This window comes from Sceloporus occidentalis, unplaced genomic scaffold (assembly GCF_023333645.1).
Source record: "Sceloporus occidentalis isolate IW3139 unplaced genomic scaffold, rSceOcc1.0.p SCAF_3, whole genome shotgun sequence".
In the NCBI taxonomy this organism is placed as follows: Eukaryota; Metazoa; Chordata; class Lepidosauria; order Squamata; family Phrynosomatidae; genus Sceloporus; species Sceloporus occidentalis.
This window is the reverse complement of record NW_028316983.1, coordinates 146,855,751-146,875,564: the sequence shown is the minus strand read 5'-3', so window position 1 is coordinate 146,875,564 and position 19,814 is coordinate 146,855,751. Positions and strand designations below refer to the sequence as shown.

The window sequence follows — 19,814 nt, the reverse complement described above, 5'->3', positions numbered from 1 at the left end:
AACTTTGGTCTTCCAAATGTTTTGGACTTCAGCTCCCAGAATTCCTGACAGTTGGGGTTTCTGGGAGTTGAAGTCCAAAACTCTTGGATGAGTAAAGTTTGGGAATCCCTGTTCTAGATGTTGTTGTTGGTCTACAGCATCCATGATTCCTCACCACTGGCAGTGCTGGCAAAGGCTGGGAGGATTTGTATTCTAACATTTTGGAGACATAGTTGTATGATCCTCCTATAGTCAAGTAGGAAAGCTACTTTCATTTATTTAAAACCATGCATATAATATATATATGTTTAAATTAGCAGCAAGAAAGAAATACGTTTGTACTAGCAGCGTGTATGCAGTAGCTTCATATTATCCTCAGAAAGACAAAATGCCAGAGCTTGTGCCACCTGGATCTTTTATCCATGGATCTTTTATCCATCTTTCACTGGCAGATTTGACCAAATCAATATAAATAAAATTAAGTTTGTCTCTATGTTAACCACATCATACACAAGTGGCTTGGATGAAGGGCCACAAAATTTAGAAAGTATGTTTGTATTGATCTGATTTAAAACCTGGACTAGGTAACAACCAAAGATCTACTAGAGGTTGGGGGTAGCTGTCCAATTATTTCTTCAGAAACATTTGAATGGATTTGCACTAAACTTGTAGGGCATGTTTGGGACGATCTAATATACAAAAGGGAATACATAATTTACCTGAATGAAATTAAATGAGGGAAGGAGGCACCCCCTGCCCCCAATTTCCCGAAAGCTGAAAAGATTAGCACCAAATTTGTGGGATACATTTGCAATGGCCTGTCTTAACATACAAGCTAGCACACTATGTGCCATCTTCAATCAATGTGGAGATGGGAAGATTGTTCCTGGTGAGGCAACCCAGAAATTATTCCAAGCAAAGCTGGACAAACTTCCTAGTAGAGAGTATAAATCTAAAGCACTTTGGCAGCAAATCCCTTTGTACATAGTGCTATCTTATCATGCTCTTTGTGTAACAGTGATCTAGTTGAGCATGCAAATTCTTGCCTCACCAGTAACAAAAGTGTGACACCATGAGGAGGCTGTGATATTCCAACCACATTTTCAGGATAAGAACAACAATGAAGGGTTACATCAGCCATTTGCATTATACAGTTTAACTTGAATCTGACCTGAGGGAGAATTTACCAGTAGTGAGAATGATAAAACAGAGCCTGACTTCCTATCTGATGGAAAGGTTAACCACTCTGAACTTCAAATCTAGAATTGGGTGTGCTGTCCCATAGTATTCATGAGGCTGGATTAATCTACAAAGAAGGGAAGAAGCATTGTAATTGTTACTGAACCTTCTGTACGATGAGGAAAAAAATGTAAATGTCCACGCTTGGAAGCTTATCTGATGAGGATTCCTTGTATCTCCTAAAGAGCACAGTTCTTTACAGAACATATATATATATATATATATATATATATTACTTTTCTCCCAGCATAGGGACTCAAGACAAGTACCAACCAATTTAAAACAGTACAAATCAAAAGCAACAGAAAAGCATTACAAAGTATATACATTTTAAAAAATAATTAAGAAGTTTAAAAGGTTCCGAAGTGAATTTCAGACATTTTGAATTATGCCCTCATTGTACCCTGGTTTACTAGGGACCTGATGGCGATGAAACAAGTGGAATGGAGACTAGAGCGACAATGGAGGAAGATTCGGAGCAAGTCCGACCAAACATGGGCTAGAGCTTATTGGAAAATCTATGCCATGGCATTGATGACAGCAAAGAAATCCTTCTTCACTACCACAATTGCGTCTGTATAGTGTCATCCAGAGGAGCTGTTTCGAGTGGTCAGGGGCCTTCTGTATTCTGTCCTGCAAGAGGAATATACAAACCATTCAGTAGTCCACTGTGAAGAGTTTGCATAGCACTTTGTGAATAAAATCACTTGGATCCACTCTGACTTGGATGCTGTAGTTGATATAGGTCTGCTGGATGTAACCTTGGTGCCTGTTTGCCCAGTGTAAGTGGGCACATTTCAATTTGTGCAACTTGAGGAGGTGTATAGAATCTTTGGAGAGGTGAGAACCACCACATGCATACTAGATCCAGGTGAAGTTGGCACACTCACTTTAACTATGCAAAAGCACTCCTGGTCATGCTGAAACCTGAGCCTTGAATCCAGGAATACCCCCAAACTTTGGAGTTTATCAGACAAGGGAAATTGGAAGTATAATCCAGTGGGAATCCGAACGCAATCATGGGGTTTAACGTTATTGTGTGAAAGACTACCACATGCAATTTTGGGCAATGGGAAGTCAGTCTGAACGCAATCATGGGGTTTCACGTTATTGCGTGATAGACTACCATACGCAATTTTGGGCAATGGCAAGCTATTTTCGGGCAATGGGAAGTCAGTTCGAAAGCAATTCGAATTCACGTAAATTTGCTGAACTAGTGAATTCACATGAATGCGTTCTGGCCCCACTTTCTTTTCATTCGAAATTAAGAGAAATTCCTTCCATGTAATAAACTCCTATGAACCTATATGGCCTATAGTTATCTAGTATAGTAGGATCCAGGGAATGTTTTTTCAGAAGAGGTCTTTCCACTGCCTCCTTCAGGCATGTTGGGACCCTGCCTTGTTGTAAAAAGGCATTAATCACTTCCCTTATCTACAGTCCGCCCTTCTCTTATGCAGGGTATCTGTTCTGGACCCCCCCCCCCCACGTAAGAGAAAATATGCAGATGCTCAAGCCCCATTCAAATGAATGGCTCTCATGCCTGCGGCAGTGAAGCAGCAGTGCGCAGGGCACACGCTACGGGAGCACCTCCATTCATGTGAATGGGACACACCACCCCTTGCGCCCCGTATGCTCAAAGCCACGTATAACACGGGCGCACTGTACTTAACAAGTCCTCCTTTGGCCTGTTTAATAAACCAGCACACAGTGGTTCTCAACCTCTGGTCCTCCAGATGTTTTTGACTTTATCTCCCAGATTCCCTCATCATTGGTCATGCTGGCAAAGGCTTCTGGGTGCTGAAGTCCAAAAGAGCTGGAGGATCAATGGTTGAGAACCTCTGGTCTATACATGTGTGGTGGCTCTCAACTCTCCAAGCATCCAAGTATACATCAACATTGGACAAGCAGTCAGTAAATCTCTCTTTCCAATTCTATTCCTCAACCCAGGGAGCTAACCCAATCCACCTGGGGAACATCTTCAAAACTGCTGGCTGGGCCTCAGTCCTGCAAAAAGTCAACTCACTCTTGAGGTGGTTAAGGAGTCCCAGAGGGAAGAAAGAAGTGGCTAATGGAATAAGGTGTAGCTGACAAGCTCCCTTTCCTTCACTCCCAGATAATCTTTGGGTCGTCTTGGCTTTTCTTGCAGAGATGCTGTGCATATTGTACTATATATACTAGGTCAGGAAATTTATGCCTCAAAATTGACCCTAATATCCTGGGTCGACTTATATACAGGTCAATAAACTAATACTCCTTAGAAAAGTCCTGAAACAAGCACTACGTGATACCCCATTTTTTGTGCCTTGAGGCAGGAAGGTGTGTGTGTGTGTATGTGTGTGAAAGAGGTTCCTAGTCTGATTAGAAAGCCTTCTTTTCCCATCAAAGTAACACCCCTTTTAGCTCCACTTCCTTTCCTCCCCAACTTGAAGTTACAGCCTCTCCTCTAGCACCTGGGAAGTGGTTTTAGGTGGTTAGGAGAGATCTGGAGAAGGAGATGGAGGGACGTACATGGTGTTTTGCCCTTTCCATCATTTGTTGTAGTCCCCTAAATTTTACCCACACCTCATCCATGGGTCATATCAAAATCCATGATTTTGACCCTGAAGCCTTCCCTTGACTTATACATGAGGTTGACTTGTACACAAGTATAAACTGTAATTAATAGGTTTCAATTAGCATGCCCTCCATATATGTACTAATTTGCACTTCACAAGTGTAGAGCTACTCCTGTTATTTGAAACTTCATTCTTTACCTGCCTCTCAGTTCTTCAAAGTAGCTTACAGATCAGTTTAAATAACATGATAAGCCAGCCCTTACTTCCAGACTTAGAATATAAAATATATAGAGAAAGGGGATGGGAGTGGGGAGAACAAGCACATTCAGGCACCAGTTTTGAAAGTGATAAAATACTTACTGACTCCAGACCTGGTGGAATGGATCTTCTACATGTCTTGTCTTTTTGGTAGTTTGATGAAATAGCTGCTTCTGGAAGAAACAAAGATAAAGCAAATAGGGAAGCATCCCTATTCTGGACCCATTATCTGATCCTCTTTCAACAGGGCTTTTGACCAGGAATGGGACTGAGATTGCTTTCGTTTGCCAAGGTGGATGATCTGCACAGAAAACTGGGAGGGGGCAATGCAATGGGAGAATATAGTAATGTTGGTTCTCATGTAACTCTTGCTGGCTTTCAATTGACCATGATATCCTCCTGGACAACCGCTCAAGCTTGGGCATTGTACTGTAGCGGTTCTGATCCCGATCATCTCTGGAGAACCAGTTTTCCACCACAGTGTCTGTTTCATAATATCTGGTAGGGTTTTATTTTATGGCCTGTGTCATTTTATAATAAATTAATAAAATGCTGCTAGGAGAAATAATTCAGAGCTTTGGAGTGAGATGCCTTAAAAATGGTGATGAGATTTACACCTTGTCATACTAACACTACGAAAGCAGATGAAACCTCTGATTGTTGCTTTGCTGCAGTAATGAAAGTGATGAAAGGAAGCAAATGGAAATTAAATGCCAACTAGACAAAAGTGCTGTTGGACTCATGACTGGATTTCAACATGTTCTGGAAGGAAGTACTGTCTCCTGGAAACATCAGCTCTACAGCTTGGGAGTACACCTTGAAGCTATCCTGCCCCACTATTCCAGATGACATTAGAGATAAGGAATGTGGTTGTACCATTATGTTTAATGTACTAACAATAACCTTTCCTGAAACAATCTGATTCTCATCTTGGAGTAGTCATATCATGTCTTGATTACTGCAGTATACTCTTTGTAAGACTATCCTTGACAAGAGTCTGTAAGCTTCACTTAGTGCAAAATATAACCCCTCGGTTGCTGTGCAATACGCAAAGAACAGTACCCGGTGTCAAGATCATATACCACCAACAGTGTAAGATATGCAACAATTGCCACTTGTTTTCAAGGCTCAAATCACATTTGAGTTTTAACAATTGAACCCTCAAATTGCTCACTATCTGAAGGATTGCTTGTTTTGCTATGAATGGGCCAAGTCAGTAAAATCTACAGGAGATCCATGGTTATCTGAAGAGGTGTGCTTGAGGCAGGACTTTCTCCTGTGTCACTACTAAATTGTGGGATGGACTCTATTTGTAATTTGAATCTGTCTTCAGTTTGACTGCTTTTAGAAAAGACAATAAAATACATATTTTCAATTCATTTTTCAAAAGTTCTTTTCTCATGTTTTCAATTATTTTATTGTTTTTATTACTTTTTTATTTTAATGTTTAACAATTTTATGTTTTAATGTGTTGTTATTTTCCTTGTAATATACTGGCCTCTTAGGGAGCCTGCATGGTGTAAAGGTTTGAGTGTTGGGCTGGGTTTCCAGGAGATCAGGGTTTGAATTCCGGCTCAGCCATGCATGCCCACTGGGTGACCTTTGCCAAGTCACACTCTCTCAGCCTCAGAGGAAAACATTAGTAAACCTCCTCTGAATAAATCTTAGCAAGAAAACCTTAGGCGAGGTCTCCATAAGTCAGAATTGATTTGAAGGCATTAGCAACCAAGAAACACTGCCTCAGTGAGGCAGTGTGGTGTAGTGGTTTGAGTGTTGGACTAGAAAACTGTGGGTCAAGGGTCCAAATCCCCACTTGACCATAGAAATCCAATGGGTGACTTTGGACAAGTCACAGTCTCTCACTCAGGGGAAGGCAATGTCAAACCTCTTCTGAACAAATCTTGCCAAGAAAACGCTATGATAAGTGTCTGACCGCATGATGCTAATGTCTTAATGTCACCTTTTAAGTCAGAAGGTGACCTGAAGGCACACAACAACAACAACAACTGTTTGGTTGTTTTATAGAAAAGCAGTATAGACATGAAAATAAATGTTACATCTCTATATGCATGGAGGATCTCCACCTTATACTGTATATAGGTTATGGAAATCAGTCACTAAGTATTAGTGATTCAAAGGTTTCTGAACTAAAGAAAGATCTCTAAACTATACAGTTGTCCCTCCATATTCGCTAGGGTTAGGGGAACAAGACCCCCGTGAATATGAAAAAACCGCAAATAACAAAAACACTGTTTTTACCTGAGAGGACACCTCTCTAGGAATCTCTAGGTCCTCCAGTGCAACTCTGTGGTCAATGTCCAACATACACTGACCATAGAATGGCACTGGAGTAGCTACAAATGGTCTTTCAGTGCACCTTTTAGTTAAAGTTGACCACAGAGTTGCACTGGAGGACCTAGACAGTCCTAGCGAGAACATATTAATGAAATCCGTGAATAATCAAATCCACAAATATCAAAGCTGCAAATATGGAGGGATGACTGTATAAGGATTATGGAAAAGCAATGCCTCCAGTTATTCTGTGGCACAGTCTCATATTTTTAAGACTTAGCTAAAGTTCTTTATCTTTCTTTGATGTCTTGCCTTGGAAGTTTCTATGAAGAGGCCATTAATGAGGAACAATGTTTTTTCTCTCTCTTTAATATGCAAAACTCAAATAAAGCCTGTTCTTCCTAGAAACACTATCTAATCTATTCAGATGAGAACCCAAATGTGAGAAATCACCTTGAATCTTATCCTTGTCTATGCATTTGAAGTTGTTAGCCAGAGAATTTGGTTTGTTATCTTCACCTGTTACATTGTTTGAAACATCTAATGGAATGACCTTTGATTACAGGAGAATGACTAAATATAACCAATTGTGGATTGAACGTCTCACAACTGACGTGTACTTTGAGCTGTAGCAGGAATATATAAATAGTCACTAACATCAACAAAGTAGAGTTCATAGGAGAGATTGCGCAGAACAGCATGAAGATTTTTCTTCTCTTAGTGGCTTTTGAGCTTTGTTGGGCTCAATATAACCCAAATACAAAGGCTGGAACAACATCTATCGTCCACCTCTTTGAATGGCGTTGGGCTGACATTGCTCTGGAGTGCGAGCGCTATCTAGCACCTAATGGATATGGTGGAGTTCAGGTAAGCTAAACCCAAGGGAATCTCTTGAAAAATGTACTTTGGAAAGAGGATTGTACTTGGATAGCTATGGTAAAGGCCTGGGGAGTAGTGATTATGTCTCAGCTTCATTAATGTGTCCTGGGCTGCTATCACACTGGAATCCTGGGATTTGTAGTTTGTTGGGGCACCAGAGCTCTCTGACAGAGAAGGCTAAATATTGCACAAAACTACAAATCCCAGAATTCCATAGCATTGAGCCATGGCAGTTAAAGCAGTGTCACTATGTTAATTCTTCAGTGTAGATGCAGCCCCAGACAAAATAAGGCTACTGAAATTTGCAAGTCAGTGTGACAACAGAAATTTTTAAATGACTTGTTTGGGTATAGGGAAATCTGTATGTACTGAATTTCTAACTTGACAATCCAGTGTTAAACTGAAAGACAAAGTATGGATACAAGTTCTGATTATATGCTGAGTTGTTCCATGTGAAGTCTGGCAGACTATTGTGTTGTAGACTCTTAGGCTGTGTAACTGGTTGAGCATACCAGACTTGCCATTCAAATGACATTTATCAAGCATCTGGATGACTGTTGAAACTCAGTGGAATCTGGCATCATAAATGTGTGCTGGGTTACCACATGTAATAATAAAACTTCTTCAAAATATATATACTCATTGCACAGATTTGCTCAACAGACATTTGCATCATGGGAATACAAGTATTTCAATTATCCCTTTAAGAAATGTTTCACAAATAATAACAAATTCCTAGGATATTAGAAATAAAACAAGATTATTTCAAGAAATTGTCAGATTACAGTTCCCAGCATCCTTTACAATGGTAAGGCGCGTTATAGAGTGCCCGAGAAGGGTGCTCTGCCACCGCAACCATTTGCTACGTCTGGGAACCGCAGCGGCCAAACCGTGCGCTTCCCGGACGCAGCAAGAAAGAAGCACTGAAATGGCGCTTCTTTCTGTGACCCGTAAGTGGCGCCACGAGGCGCTAGTCGCACACTCGTGGCATCACTTCCGCCGTGTGACATCCAGACGCTACGTGTCCACGACATCAAAATGGCGGCCCCTGTGTGGACGGGCGCCGCCATTTTGTATGGACTCGATCTGTATTAGGGTTGAGGGCCGTCCGGAAGGGATGCCCCTTCCTAACCCTAATACGCCCCTTTGGCGCGTCTGTAATGCGCCTAAGAATTGGTAATAATCTACTTTTATTTCTGATATTCCAGGAGTTTGTTATTATTTGTGAAACATTTCTTAAAGGGATCATTCAAATAATTGTATTCCCTTGATTGAAATGTCTGTTGAGCAAATCTGTGCAATTAGTGTTCGCTATGTTGGCTGGGGCTAGTGGGACTTTCAGTTCAGCATCTACAAATATTCATGATTCTCATCTCTGTGTAAAGCAAAGGCCTGGAAACCTGCTTTTAGCTTCAGTGAGCCCACTCCACTGCTAATTTTCACACTCCTTTGAATTAAAAACTACTGGCAGAGAAGGTTGCAGGCAATATATTCTGCGTCTTAGATTTTGAAAACTTTTTTTTTTTTTTTTGAGAATTCATTAAGAAAGCTTGGAAAAAATCAGATACTTCAGGGGGTTGAGCTGGACAAAGTTTGCCCATTGCTATTTTTATACTGTCTACACAGAATCTGGCAATGTCAGCTGAAGCCCCCAGTGTTAGTAAAGACGTACCACAGTCCTTTCCCTCACCTGTTAAACTATTTATCCCAGGGCATTTTACGATATCTTTTTTTTATTACAGATCTCCCCTCCAAATGAAAACATAGTCATTACAAATCCATGGAGGCCATGGTGGGAAAGATATCAGCCTATCAGCTACAAGCTATGTTCACGATCTGGAAGTGAGAATGAATTGATAGACATGGTGACCAGATGCAACAATGTTGGAGTAAGTGACTCAGAAATCCTGACTAGACTGATAACCAATTGCTTTTAGATCAAAGAAACTCTGCTTCCATGCTCATGATATTAGAGGAACAGTTCATCCAGAAAGATATCCTGTAAAATCCAATTTGCAGTCACTCAGACATGTTTTTCAAGAGATGTTGAGTTGTTCTTTTGGGCAAATAAGAGTACTCAAGGCTGATGCTTATTTTAAATATTTTTATGTAAACATCTTAAGGTTCACCTGAAAAGCAATATATAAATACATGAAATAAATATTTTGAATATTCAAAAAAAAGGAAAAAAAAAGAAAAAAAAGAGAGATGTTGAGTTGTTGAAACAAGGAGATTATAGAACCTCTATAACTTTCCATAGTTAGCAATTTGGCTGCAATTTGGACTCTCTGGAATTTCTGAAGAATTTCTAAAGGCAGCCTAACATAGAATATGTTGCAGTAATTCAGACAGGATGTAATGAAGGCATGCATCACTATAGCCAGATGTGATGTCTCAGGGAATGAGCACAACTGGCACACTAGTTTTAACTGCAAATGCAGTCTTGTCCACTGCTGAAACATCCAGGCTCAGCTCTGAGTCCATCAGCACATCCAAGCTATTCGCATAAAATTTTAGAAGTGTAAGCATATCCAACACAGGTGGAATCCCTATTCCCAGACTGGTTTTTTGACTGACCAAAAGCACTTCTGTCTTGTCTTGATTAAGTGCCAGCTTGTGTGCCCTCATCCTGTCCATTACTGGCAGCAGACATTGGTTTAGAGGAGATAGCTTGATTGGAATTGGATAGAAACAATAGATAGTTGGGAATCATCAGCATACTGGTGACCTCCAACTCCAAAACTCTGGATAACGTCTCCCAGTGGTTTCATGTGGATGTTAACTAGCTTTAGAGAGAAGGGAATAGCAGTGAGAATGCAATAACAAACCAATACAGATTCCGTATTGAATTTTAAATAGTTTGTTGTATCAGTAATCATAAACTGCCTTATGTCCATTATACAGGGAGCAGGAGAATTGCAATAAATGATTTTTAAGATTGCCCCTGCTTTTGATTTTCTTTTTTAATTGACCTGTGAAATCACTCATTAACCCAAAGTGTTTTATTGTATTTTATACAGATTCCTAGACTTACCAGTTCTCAAGGTCTGGAACACTTAACAATCAAAACATCAACAAAAAAGAGAGATGTTTTATCTAAACTAATTCATTTTGCTGTCCTTTCCAATTTAATTCTGAAATCCAAAGGTACAAGTATGTTTGATGTTCCACCCTCAAGGGAGCTGCTACTTTAGCAAATCAGTACTGGGAAGGGGCAACCACCAAAAACTTCTCTCTTCATCATGACTATGATGACTAAACCTAATGCTATGGGTGGCATCATTAAGAGTGTATCCTTGGTGGATTCCACAGATTACAGTGGAAGCCAAGAGAGGGAGCAGTTTCTAAGGTATTGGGAACCAATGTCCTTTAAGGCTTTATTAAATAAAACCAACTCTTTGTATTATACCTAGAAGAGAAAACATAATTCAGTTGAACAGAGTGAGGTCTGTAATGCCATTACTACAGCAGAGAAGAATAAACTAAGGAAAGGCTGGAAGGCAGGATACCCTTTCATGATGCTTTGTGAATATAGCTAGAAGAAATGTTTTCCCCCAACCAGGTACATATTTATGTTGATGCTGTGGTCAATCACATGTGTGGCTCTGGAGGTGGGGCAGGCACCCATTCTACTTGTGGAAGCTATTTTAATGCAGGTACGCGTGACTTCCCTGCTGTCCCATACTCAGCCTGGGACTTCAACGATGGGAAATGCAAGACCTATAGTGGAGAGATTGAAAGCTACAATGATATTTACCAGGTAAAACTTGTGGACTTTTTTTTTCTTTGTTGCTCTTTCTTCTCCTCTTTCTTGTCTTTTCTTTTTGGTTATTGTTCTTTCATCTAGTTGAAATATGAAATTTAGCAGATAAAAAAATGCATTGCCATGAGGCTGTCCATACTTAGCATATTGTTTTGTTCTCAGTTTTGCAGGCAGAACATTTTAATGTCCTAAAATCTGGACTGGATCTGGAATCCTTTATATATTCTGTCACTGAGTTAACAGGATGCTAATACCCTAAAGACACCATATCCTTGTGTGATTTTAGGATATTAAGCAGGGTCAACCCTAGTTAATACTTAGATGGAAGATAAACAACAAATACTAGATGCTGTAGGCTATAATTCAGAAGAAGGAACTGGCAAAACCACTTCTAGTTATTCTTTGCCTAAGAAAGCCCTGTTAAATTCATTTGGTCTCCATAAGTCGACAGACAACTTGAAGGCATATGCGCATGAACACACACACACACACACAACATAGAATTGACATCTCAAAATAATCTTTTTCAACAGGTCCGTGACTGTCGGCTTGTTAGTCTTCTCGATCTTGCACTAGAGAAGGACTACGTACGCTCCACAGTTGCTAACTATATGAACCGCCTGATTGACATTGGAGTAGCAGGATTTCGGATTGATGCTTCCAAGCATATGTGGCCTGGGGACATGAAAGCATTTTTAGACAAGCTAAACAATTTGAACACTCGATGGTTTGCTCAAGGAACAAGGCCATTCATCTTTCAAGAGGTGATCTGTCCATCTGTCATGTTAAAGATAAACATTAAGCACATATGGTGTTAGCATGAGAAAATGGAAAGATTGGCCATTTCTTGTGGCTCCAGGCTAGAAAAAGTTACTTTTTACTATACTGGATATGTTGGCAGGGAATCTAGGACCTGCACTTTTAAAAGAAAACTTTTGAAATTTCAAGCCAGTACCATGTAAGGATCCCTCATCAATCCTACATGCATTGAACAAGAAGGTTAGAAACAGCATTGGATATAGGCATACCTCTGTTAACAAAATAGATGTGCTCCTGGGCATTGCTTGGTTACTTGAAAAATTGCTACCAGAAGCAGAAATAGAATGGAAAGAATAGGGATAGCTTCTAGTTAAAAAGAAGAGCAGTTCAACCTGTTTCAGGAAACTTTTTATTAAAAATGTAACAATATGCACATGTGAAATGAAAGAAGCAGGTCTGGTAAGCCTTGCCTAAATAAACACAAACATTTTGCACCTTCTAGAGATCACTTGAAAGCGTCTGCCAAAACACATCCAAGTGTGATTTTTTTTTCTTTCATCAGTTTCCACTTTTCTCATGATGTCCATTTTAGTTATCAGATCTATGTTTTTGTTGTTTTTAACATGCTAAGGGTAGCTCGTGAGGCAAGCTTACTTGCTTTCCCCCTTTCTCTGTCTTTTGTTGTTCACACAACCTCAGCAAGGGATTCTTTATCTGGAGCTACTTCACCTGTTGTAGAAACACACACACACGGATCAGTGAGTAGAATCCCATTCTTTCCCAGCTTAAGCTTTGAGGAATTGTTTACTGCAGACATGCTGCTGCAACTCAACACCACGAGTTTGTTTCTCCAGCCTTGCTTCACCATCCTCCCATGCTGCTAAAAGCCTCCCAGCTAGACAGAGGATAAAGAGGAAGAAGAAACTGGGCAAACATAAAACGTTTTCTAAAAAGGAGCTTTTTTGTCAAAATCTTTGTTAACTAAAGTATGCCTACACTTGTCTATTTGGACACTGCTCTTCTTCTAAGTTAAAGGGATGCCTAACTTAATTCTAATCTACATACAGGGACTCAGTAAATACTTAGATTTTCATGTGAAGAGCTGTAGCCTGATTATTTTCCAGTGAAGGGGAAAGCACTGAATGTGCAATGTCAGTCCTGGGATGCCTGATATAATTGTATAGTCAAGAGACTAGTGAATGAGGGATTATTGCACATAACTATATAAATATGTTTGCAAAGTTCTGTATCCTACAAGGATGCTTATTAGGAAACTGTGACTGGCTGAAAACTCTTCTGACATAAGACATCCATGTTATTTATTCCTATAATGTGCCTGTTGCACAGATCTGAACCACATAAGTGTACATGTAACCTCCTTAGTCAATACTACATGGCTCACAGCAGAAAGTGTAACCAGACATAAATGAAAATTGTGGATCAGCAAACCTGTGTGTTTCTGTGTATGTGAGATGGAGAGTGAGAGAATGAGACAAAAACCTTATACCACACTTTGAAATAAATGTTTGTTTTTTCACTTTTCAGGTGATTGATTTGGGTGGAGAGGCCATCTCAGCCAGTGAATACTTTGGAAATGGCCGGGTAACAGAATTCAAATATGGTGCAAAACTAGGGACTGTCATCCGTAGATGGAATGGAGAAAAGATGGCTTATCTAAAGTAATTTTTATTTCATGCATTTCCACCAAGGTTACAACTCAAGAGTCTTAAAAGTCTTAAAATATGTTTCCAATTAATTTGACACTTTCTTTATTTTTCTAGGAACTGGGGAGAAGGCTGGGGCTTTATGCCTTCTGATAGAGCTCTTGTCTTTGTGGATAATCATGACAACCAGAGAGGACATGGTGCTGGGGGAGCTTCCATTTTGACTTTTTGGGATCCCAGGTGAGGAACACATTTAAAGGCTCAAGTGGTTCTTCCTCCCCTGCCCCCTGAAGATAAATATAAACCTTGTTTTCTTCCTTTTCTTCTCTTTCTTCTCCCCTTTCTTGTTGTCCTCTCTCTTTTCAGGCTCTACAAAATGGCAGTTGGTTTCATGCTTGCTCACCCCTATGGTTTTACACGTGTCATGTCAAGTTTCCGCTGGTCAAGGCATTTTGAGAACGGAAAGGTCAGTTCCTATTTTATAATAATCGCAAATAATTTGTAAATTCTTACATATATATATCAATGATTGGGTGTAAAATATTTTCCCCCCACTGTTCCATAAGTTCAAGAAAGCCCATAAATTTTATGCAGGGGGTAATTTCAGGTTCCAGTAGGGTTATTTGTATGGGAAATTAGAGAGTTTTTTTGTTGTTGTTGGGACAACAGTCAGACTGACATTGAAAGGCCTGCTCTTTATTGCATTAGATTTTTAAAAATGAGTCATTTTTTGTTATTTTTCTTTCATCATAACTGTATGAATAACCATATATGATTTAAAGCACAATTGGAAGCCTGGGATGGTGTAAGATTGACTTGACTTTAAAGCCCAGCTCCAATGTTATTTTTACCCAATTAGAAATGAACAGACTGCAAGTGTTAAGTCTGCTATTTAGTCTCCTAGCCATCACTATTTTTCTGGGGGCTCCAGAGTGTGAGGCTTTTTCACTCTAGAGGTTAGCACAGTCTCACAGCTTGAGAAAATTACTTTCGGGAGACTACAACTCCCCTAAGCCCCAGATGGCATGGACACTTAAATATCTTGTACAATAACAAGGCAGGTGACAACCTACATCTGGGGCCTACCATTTTAAAATGTTCCTTCATGTAAAAAGCTATCTGAAATAATAATAAAAAACCCCTAGAACACCATTGGAGAGAGATTCCAAACATACTGCCGTGCTGCGATTTTTGCTTGCAGATGCCCAGGAAAGAAATAATATGATCCTCAGGGTTTACTGTCTTATTTTACCTCATTTTGTTGTACTTATTCTGAGCATCTCTGAGCAATATAATAAGATGTTCTCAAACAGAATTCCTTGTGTATAGGTGCTAAGAAATGTATTTTGTCTGCATATCTATTATGTATCACCAATCATCAAATATTTTTGTCCTACCAATGTATGTTCCCTAACTAGGATGTCAATGACTGGATTGGCCCTCCAAGCAATTCTGATGGGTCAACTAAATCAGTTACTATTAATCCAGACACAACCTGTGGCAATGACTGGGTCTGTGAACATCGATGGCGTCAGATAAGGTTAGAAAAATGTAAATTTTATCCTACACTGCTATGGAGACATAAGGGAAAGATCTAGTTTGCTGAGAAATTTCCACCTTCTCTGAACAGTATTTAGCCAGGCTCTGTGATCTCAGTTTTAAATCAGTAAATTTTTAAAATTATTTTTTTTTAAAAAAATAAAAATAAAGTGGGATTTGGAAAATAAATAAATAACTGTAAATGAGAGTTCAAAATGTTCTTATACCCAAGAATACAGAGTCAAAGATATCATTATGAATATTAATTATGCAACTTCTAATTATATTCTGTAAATATATTAACAGCAGTTTAGGGAGATGAGAGGCAAGATGCTTTGAGTCCTATTTTGGGAAAAAGGTGAGACATAGGAGCTTATTGCTCAGCATTTTAAACTGGCTCCTGCCTCCCGGGCTGTAGCTGGGATGGGGGATGGAGGTGGGGATTATCACAGACTAAATTGTTGCCGAATCACCAGCCACCATCAGCCCAGGCCCAAGCCACACTCCACCAGCACTTTTTAGAAGTCAGAAAGCTTTCCGATTTCTAGAGCATGGCTTAGACCTGGCTGGGACCTGGGCTGATGGCAGCCGGCAGTTTGGGGGGCTGAAGCCAATTTAAAATGCTGAGCAATAAGCTCCAAAGATCAAAGAAATGAAGAAATAATAATGTCCTATTTTAGAGGTCATTTACTGCTATGATCTTTGGAATAGCGGTATATAAATAAAACAAATTATTATTATTATTATTTACACAAAGTAGAGACTCTTTTTCTCTCACCTCATCTCTGTGTCTCTCTGTTTTGGCCTCTCTAAGTACAAAGACAGACAAGGTCAGTGATCAGAGAATTTGAGGAGACAGGATAGATCTGAACAAGGAGAAGGAATCTGAATACAAATTCAAGGAATCCCATATTTTGCTAAAATGAAAATTAATGTGAAAACAATTCAGAAAAAAATGCTCAATCTGTACTTACCTTCTAAAGGAGACAGTATTTGATTATGGAGATGATTAAATAGATTTTAATCTGTTATTTAAATCATTACAGCTGATTCCCTCAGAGAAGTGATTTAAATCCTTATGTTGTTTCTAGGAAAGTAGGAAGACCAGCATTAGAAATGAGCTTAATAGTTATGGTTCATGTGTTTTTGGCCAGTTAAGTCTGATTTTTCTCAGTACTTGCTTCACTGGATTCAGAATTAATGGAGTTTGACACTGCTTTAACAGCTATGGCTCCATCCTATATAATCCTGGGATTTGTCTGACAGGGAAGGCTAAATATCTCACAGAACTCCAAATCCCAGAATTCCATATCATTCAACCATGGCTGGAAAAGCAGTGTCAAATTGCATTAATTTTGCAGTGTGGATGCAACTCAGACATATTGAAAGTACATTGATTTACTGAAATGTTGCCATGAGTGCGTGGGTGGCTTCTTGGGCATTCTTGAGGTCTAGCTCAAACTTTAAATTTGCTATCCAAGGTACTGAACCTATTTTCAACACCTTGGATAATTCATTCAGACTGAGACCCAAATCAAGTTTATGGCCCCACTTATGCAGAAGCCACCAGCCAGTACTGACAATGGATCAGGTTCTACATCATGGTCTATGTTTTGTAACTTCATGAATCCATAGCTATGTTGCAGAAATGCGATGAAACCCTGTTAGTGAATTGCAAAGATGTACATCTAGTCACTGCCCAATGTATTTCAATGTACTAAGGTGCTTCCAAATTACATTGGGCACTTCTGATGCATATTCCACATTTTCTGGTGCACATTGGAGTCTTCTCATGGTCATTGGGTGCTTGCAGTGCATACTGGACACATCCGATGCTCACAGGACAATTCTGGTATACATTAGACACTCCTGTTACGTCTTGGCCCATCAGAGCCATGGTCAGAGCCAGACACTCTGCCTGCTATTATTGTAATGTCACAGCAGCCTCTAGGTGAACATGGACATTGTGAGACTATTCTGTTCTGTTTCCCACACACAAAAGTCCACTTATGAAAGTGCAAGTCCCATACTGAATTCCAGATGTTGTTTTTACATTTGAATGTGTTTAGCATTTTGTTTCGTAACAATTTTATCTAAATAGTTTTTATAGCCTTTTGACTGGTTAATGTTTATGGGTCAGCTGCTTTGCTTCATCTTGTACTGTTAACAAAATGGCATAGAATAACATTACAATATAAAACTGTAATGCAATTCCCATACTCCCTGCAAAGGAACATGGTTATTTTCCGCAATGTTGTCGAGGGACAGGCGTTTACCAATTGGTGGGACAATAACAGCAATCAAGTGGCATTTGGTCGTGGAAACAAAGGATTCATTGTCTTCAATAATGATGACTGGTAAGTAAGCAGAGATTTTTCAGAGGTTGAAACTATGACTATTTTGCTGGGGAGTGTGGCAGCAAGGGTAGGCTACCCTTTTCAAAATGAATGGCAAATTCACTGTGGAGAAAGGGGTGTGTGTATGCACATTCCATGGGTGGGCAAAACCAAAGTCAAAAGGGTGGGACAAAAATTGCATGGATATTTGAACTTAGAACACTTACTGTCAATAACTCCTTAATGCCTTGGGAGGGAAGGAGAGAAAATTTAAAGAACGTGTATAGAACCCATCAAATGATAGTCTCATGAAGAAGGTATGGTCACCTGGAGAATCCCACAGAGCTATATCTCATCCTTCATGAGATTTGGCCTCAGGACTTGTAGTTCCTCATCCCTGCTATGAATCACACCAAATGACAAACTGTCTTGCACAAAATAATCACAGAACTTCCAAAGAAAGTCAGCAGTGGGACCCTGAGAACCATAGGTTATATATCTGAAAATGTGGGATGGTTGCTATGGATAGAAGTGGTTTCGTGGAGTGAAACAGGACTTTGGTGTTGACCACTGGATAAGAGAGTGATAGTCCTAGTCAAACTGTATTAATTTATCATGTAAAGCTTTAGGAAGCAAGGTAATTATTTAAATATTTATTACTTTTAACCCCCCCCCCCTTTTTTTTTAACAGGAACTTGTCTGAAACACTGCAAACTGGCCTTCCTGCAGGCACATATTGTGATATCATTTCTGGCGAGAAGGAGGGGAATAGCTGTACTGGAATTAGAATTGAAGTCCAAGGTGATGGCAAAGCTTATTTTCAGATTAGCAACAGTGCTGAAGACCCATTTGTTGCAATTCATGTTAATGCTAAATTATAATTTGAACCTAACAAATGTCCTTCCTTGATCTTGCTTTCCTCCATAACTGGAGTGATGTAGGAATACGGATTCCTTTAAAAATTAGAATAAATGGTTGCAATGTTCAATGTACTCGCTGTAAACAATCTTTGCCAACAGTATTTTGCTTTTAATCCACATTTATCTAAAACAGTCTCCATGTGGCCACTGTTCCAAGAGGGAGCCACCATGCAGAGAAAGACCACTATGTCAATTGTGCCAGTCTCATATAGATTTCCTTTATGTAGTGTTACTTTTGTGTGTCTGTCAAACTATGAAAATTTCTGATGGAAGGAACAGCCATTCCCATCATTGAATCTGTCAATTGCATCCTACACATTCCAGGGTCAAAGTCTGAACACTCCAAGCAGCCTATCATCAGGCTGACAGAAAATATCTAATTTTGTATGATAAAGTTAGCAGCTGGGATATGTCAATTAAAAAACTTTACTGTTCTGAACTGAAAAACAAAACAAAACAAAACAAAACAACATTTTCACTTTCATTTTTTAAAACAGAATGATTGTAGCTTACTGCAAACACCCACCTCACACCCAGTCAGAAAGTCAGTTTGTTGAAGCACAAATCTCTGAGGAAATCTTGTTATGCATTTATGTTAGTCACAGAAATGCACATTTCCCTTAACATCTGGGATTTGACCCCAGAATAGGCTCTGAGAGACACAGTTCAAATCCCTATTCCAGCCATGAATTTTGCTTCAGTGCCCCCAGGCTAGTCAATATCTCATAGCCAAGACTTTTATGAAGATAAAATGTGGGAAGACCCTTGCCTTCCTACCTTGTTCTCCTTGGCACAGAAGAAGGGAATCATATGTGTGAGTCTAATAACTGAAATATTGTGCATACACATAGGTGTTCCTTGATAGAAACAAAAGGTGTGTTAAAAGGTCTTTTCAGTGAGATCATGCCAAAAACACTTTCAGCAGGATGGATGTGGATTCAACAGGTTAAGCTCTGTTATATCTGTAATAACCACATTGACAAGTGGAAGAAATAGCAGCCTTGGAAGTTCCTCATTGGGCTGATTCTTACTTCCAAGCAGATTCTTATTTCCAAGTATATACATATGACCACATTGTAAGAAAACAAATTTATGCCAGCTATAAGTCAATGCACAATCAAGAGAACAGGGGTGGGAAAGAAGTCTGAGGGTGAAGATTCAAAACATATAGTAGGACCTGGAGCTGAATTTCCATATGGAGGGTGGTTGTTGGGGAAAAAGTGAGAATGGGAGGTCTTCAGTTTCCCCCCGAAGTAAACAACACTGCTATAGAATAAACTAAACTTTGTTCACCACCATGGGCATTACTGTATAAGCCCCGTTCTCCTTGCAGTCACACTTGTTAAAGAAAATGCAACTATACTTGTGAGCAGCAGTCATTATTCCTTATCGTGTTCTTGCACTACTGGGGCTGTTTATGCCGTCACACTCTCTCCTTCCCTTTAATTACACCTCCCTGTTCTATGCCCTACTAGAATGCCTTTTGGGTTTGGGTTTTTTTAAAAAAGATTTTTTAATTTTCACTTTTTCATTTAGTTTTTGAGTTTGGAATCAAGCTTTTTTGGGAATAGTGAAAGGGGAGAGGAGGAGACACTGACATCACATTACTACCAATATTGCAGCTACCT

General features: G+C 39.5%; 1 protein-coding gene across 1 annotated transcript; it reads left to right on the top strand.

Annotated features, from left to right (window-relative positions):
• The first annotated feature begins 6,998 nt into the window (after positions 1 to 6,998).
• On the top strand, positions 6,999 to 18,258 carry LOC149316935 (pancreatic alpha-amylase). The gene is made up of 10 exons (XM_089516564.1): positions 6,999 to 7,193; positions 8,948 to 9,094; positions 10,768 to 10,965; positions 11,502 to 11,732; positions 13,273 to 13,406; positions 13,509 to 13,631; positions 13,758 to 13,857; positions 14,810 to 14,931; positions 17,162 to 17,287; positions 17,958 to 18,258. The coding sequence occupies exons 1-10, from the start codon at positions 7,026 to 7,028 to the stop codon at positions 18,145 to 18,147; spliced, it is 1,539 nt and encodes a 512-aa protein (XP_089372690.1). The 5' UTR covers positions 6,999 to 7,025; the 3' UTR covers positions 18,148 to 18,258.
• The last annotated feature ends 1,556 nt before the right edge of the window (positions 18,259 to 19,814 follow it).

Coding starts and splice junctions, on each gene's coding strand:
- LOC149316935 (XM_089516564.1), top strand. CDS start 7,026: ATGAAGATTTTTCTTCTCTTAGTGGCTTTTGAGCTTTGTTGGGCTCAA. Junction 13,407..13,508: donor GAAAAGATGGCTTATCTAAA/GTAATTTTTATT, acceptor TTATTTTTCTAG/GAACTGGGGAGAAGGCTGGG. Junction 17,288..17,957: donor GTCTTCAATAATGATGACTG/GTAAGTAAGCAG, acceptor TTTTTTTAACAG/GAACTTGTCTGAAACACTGC.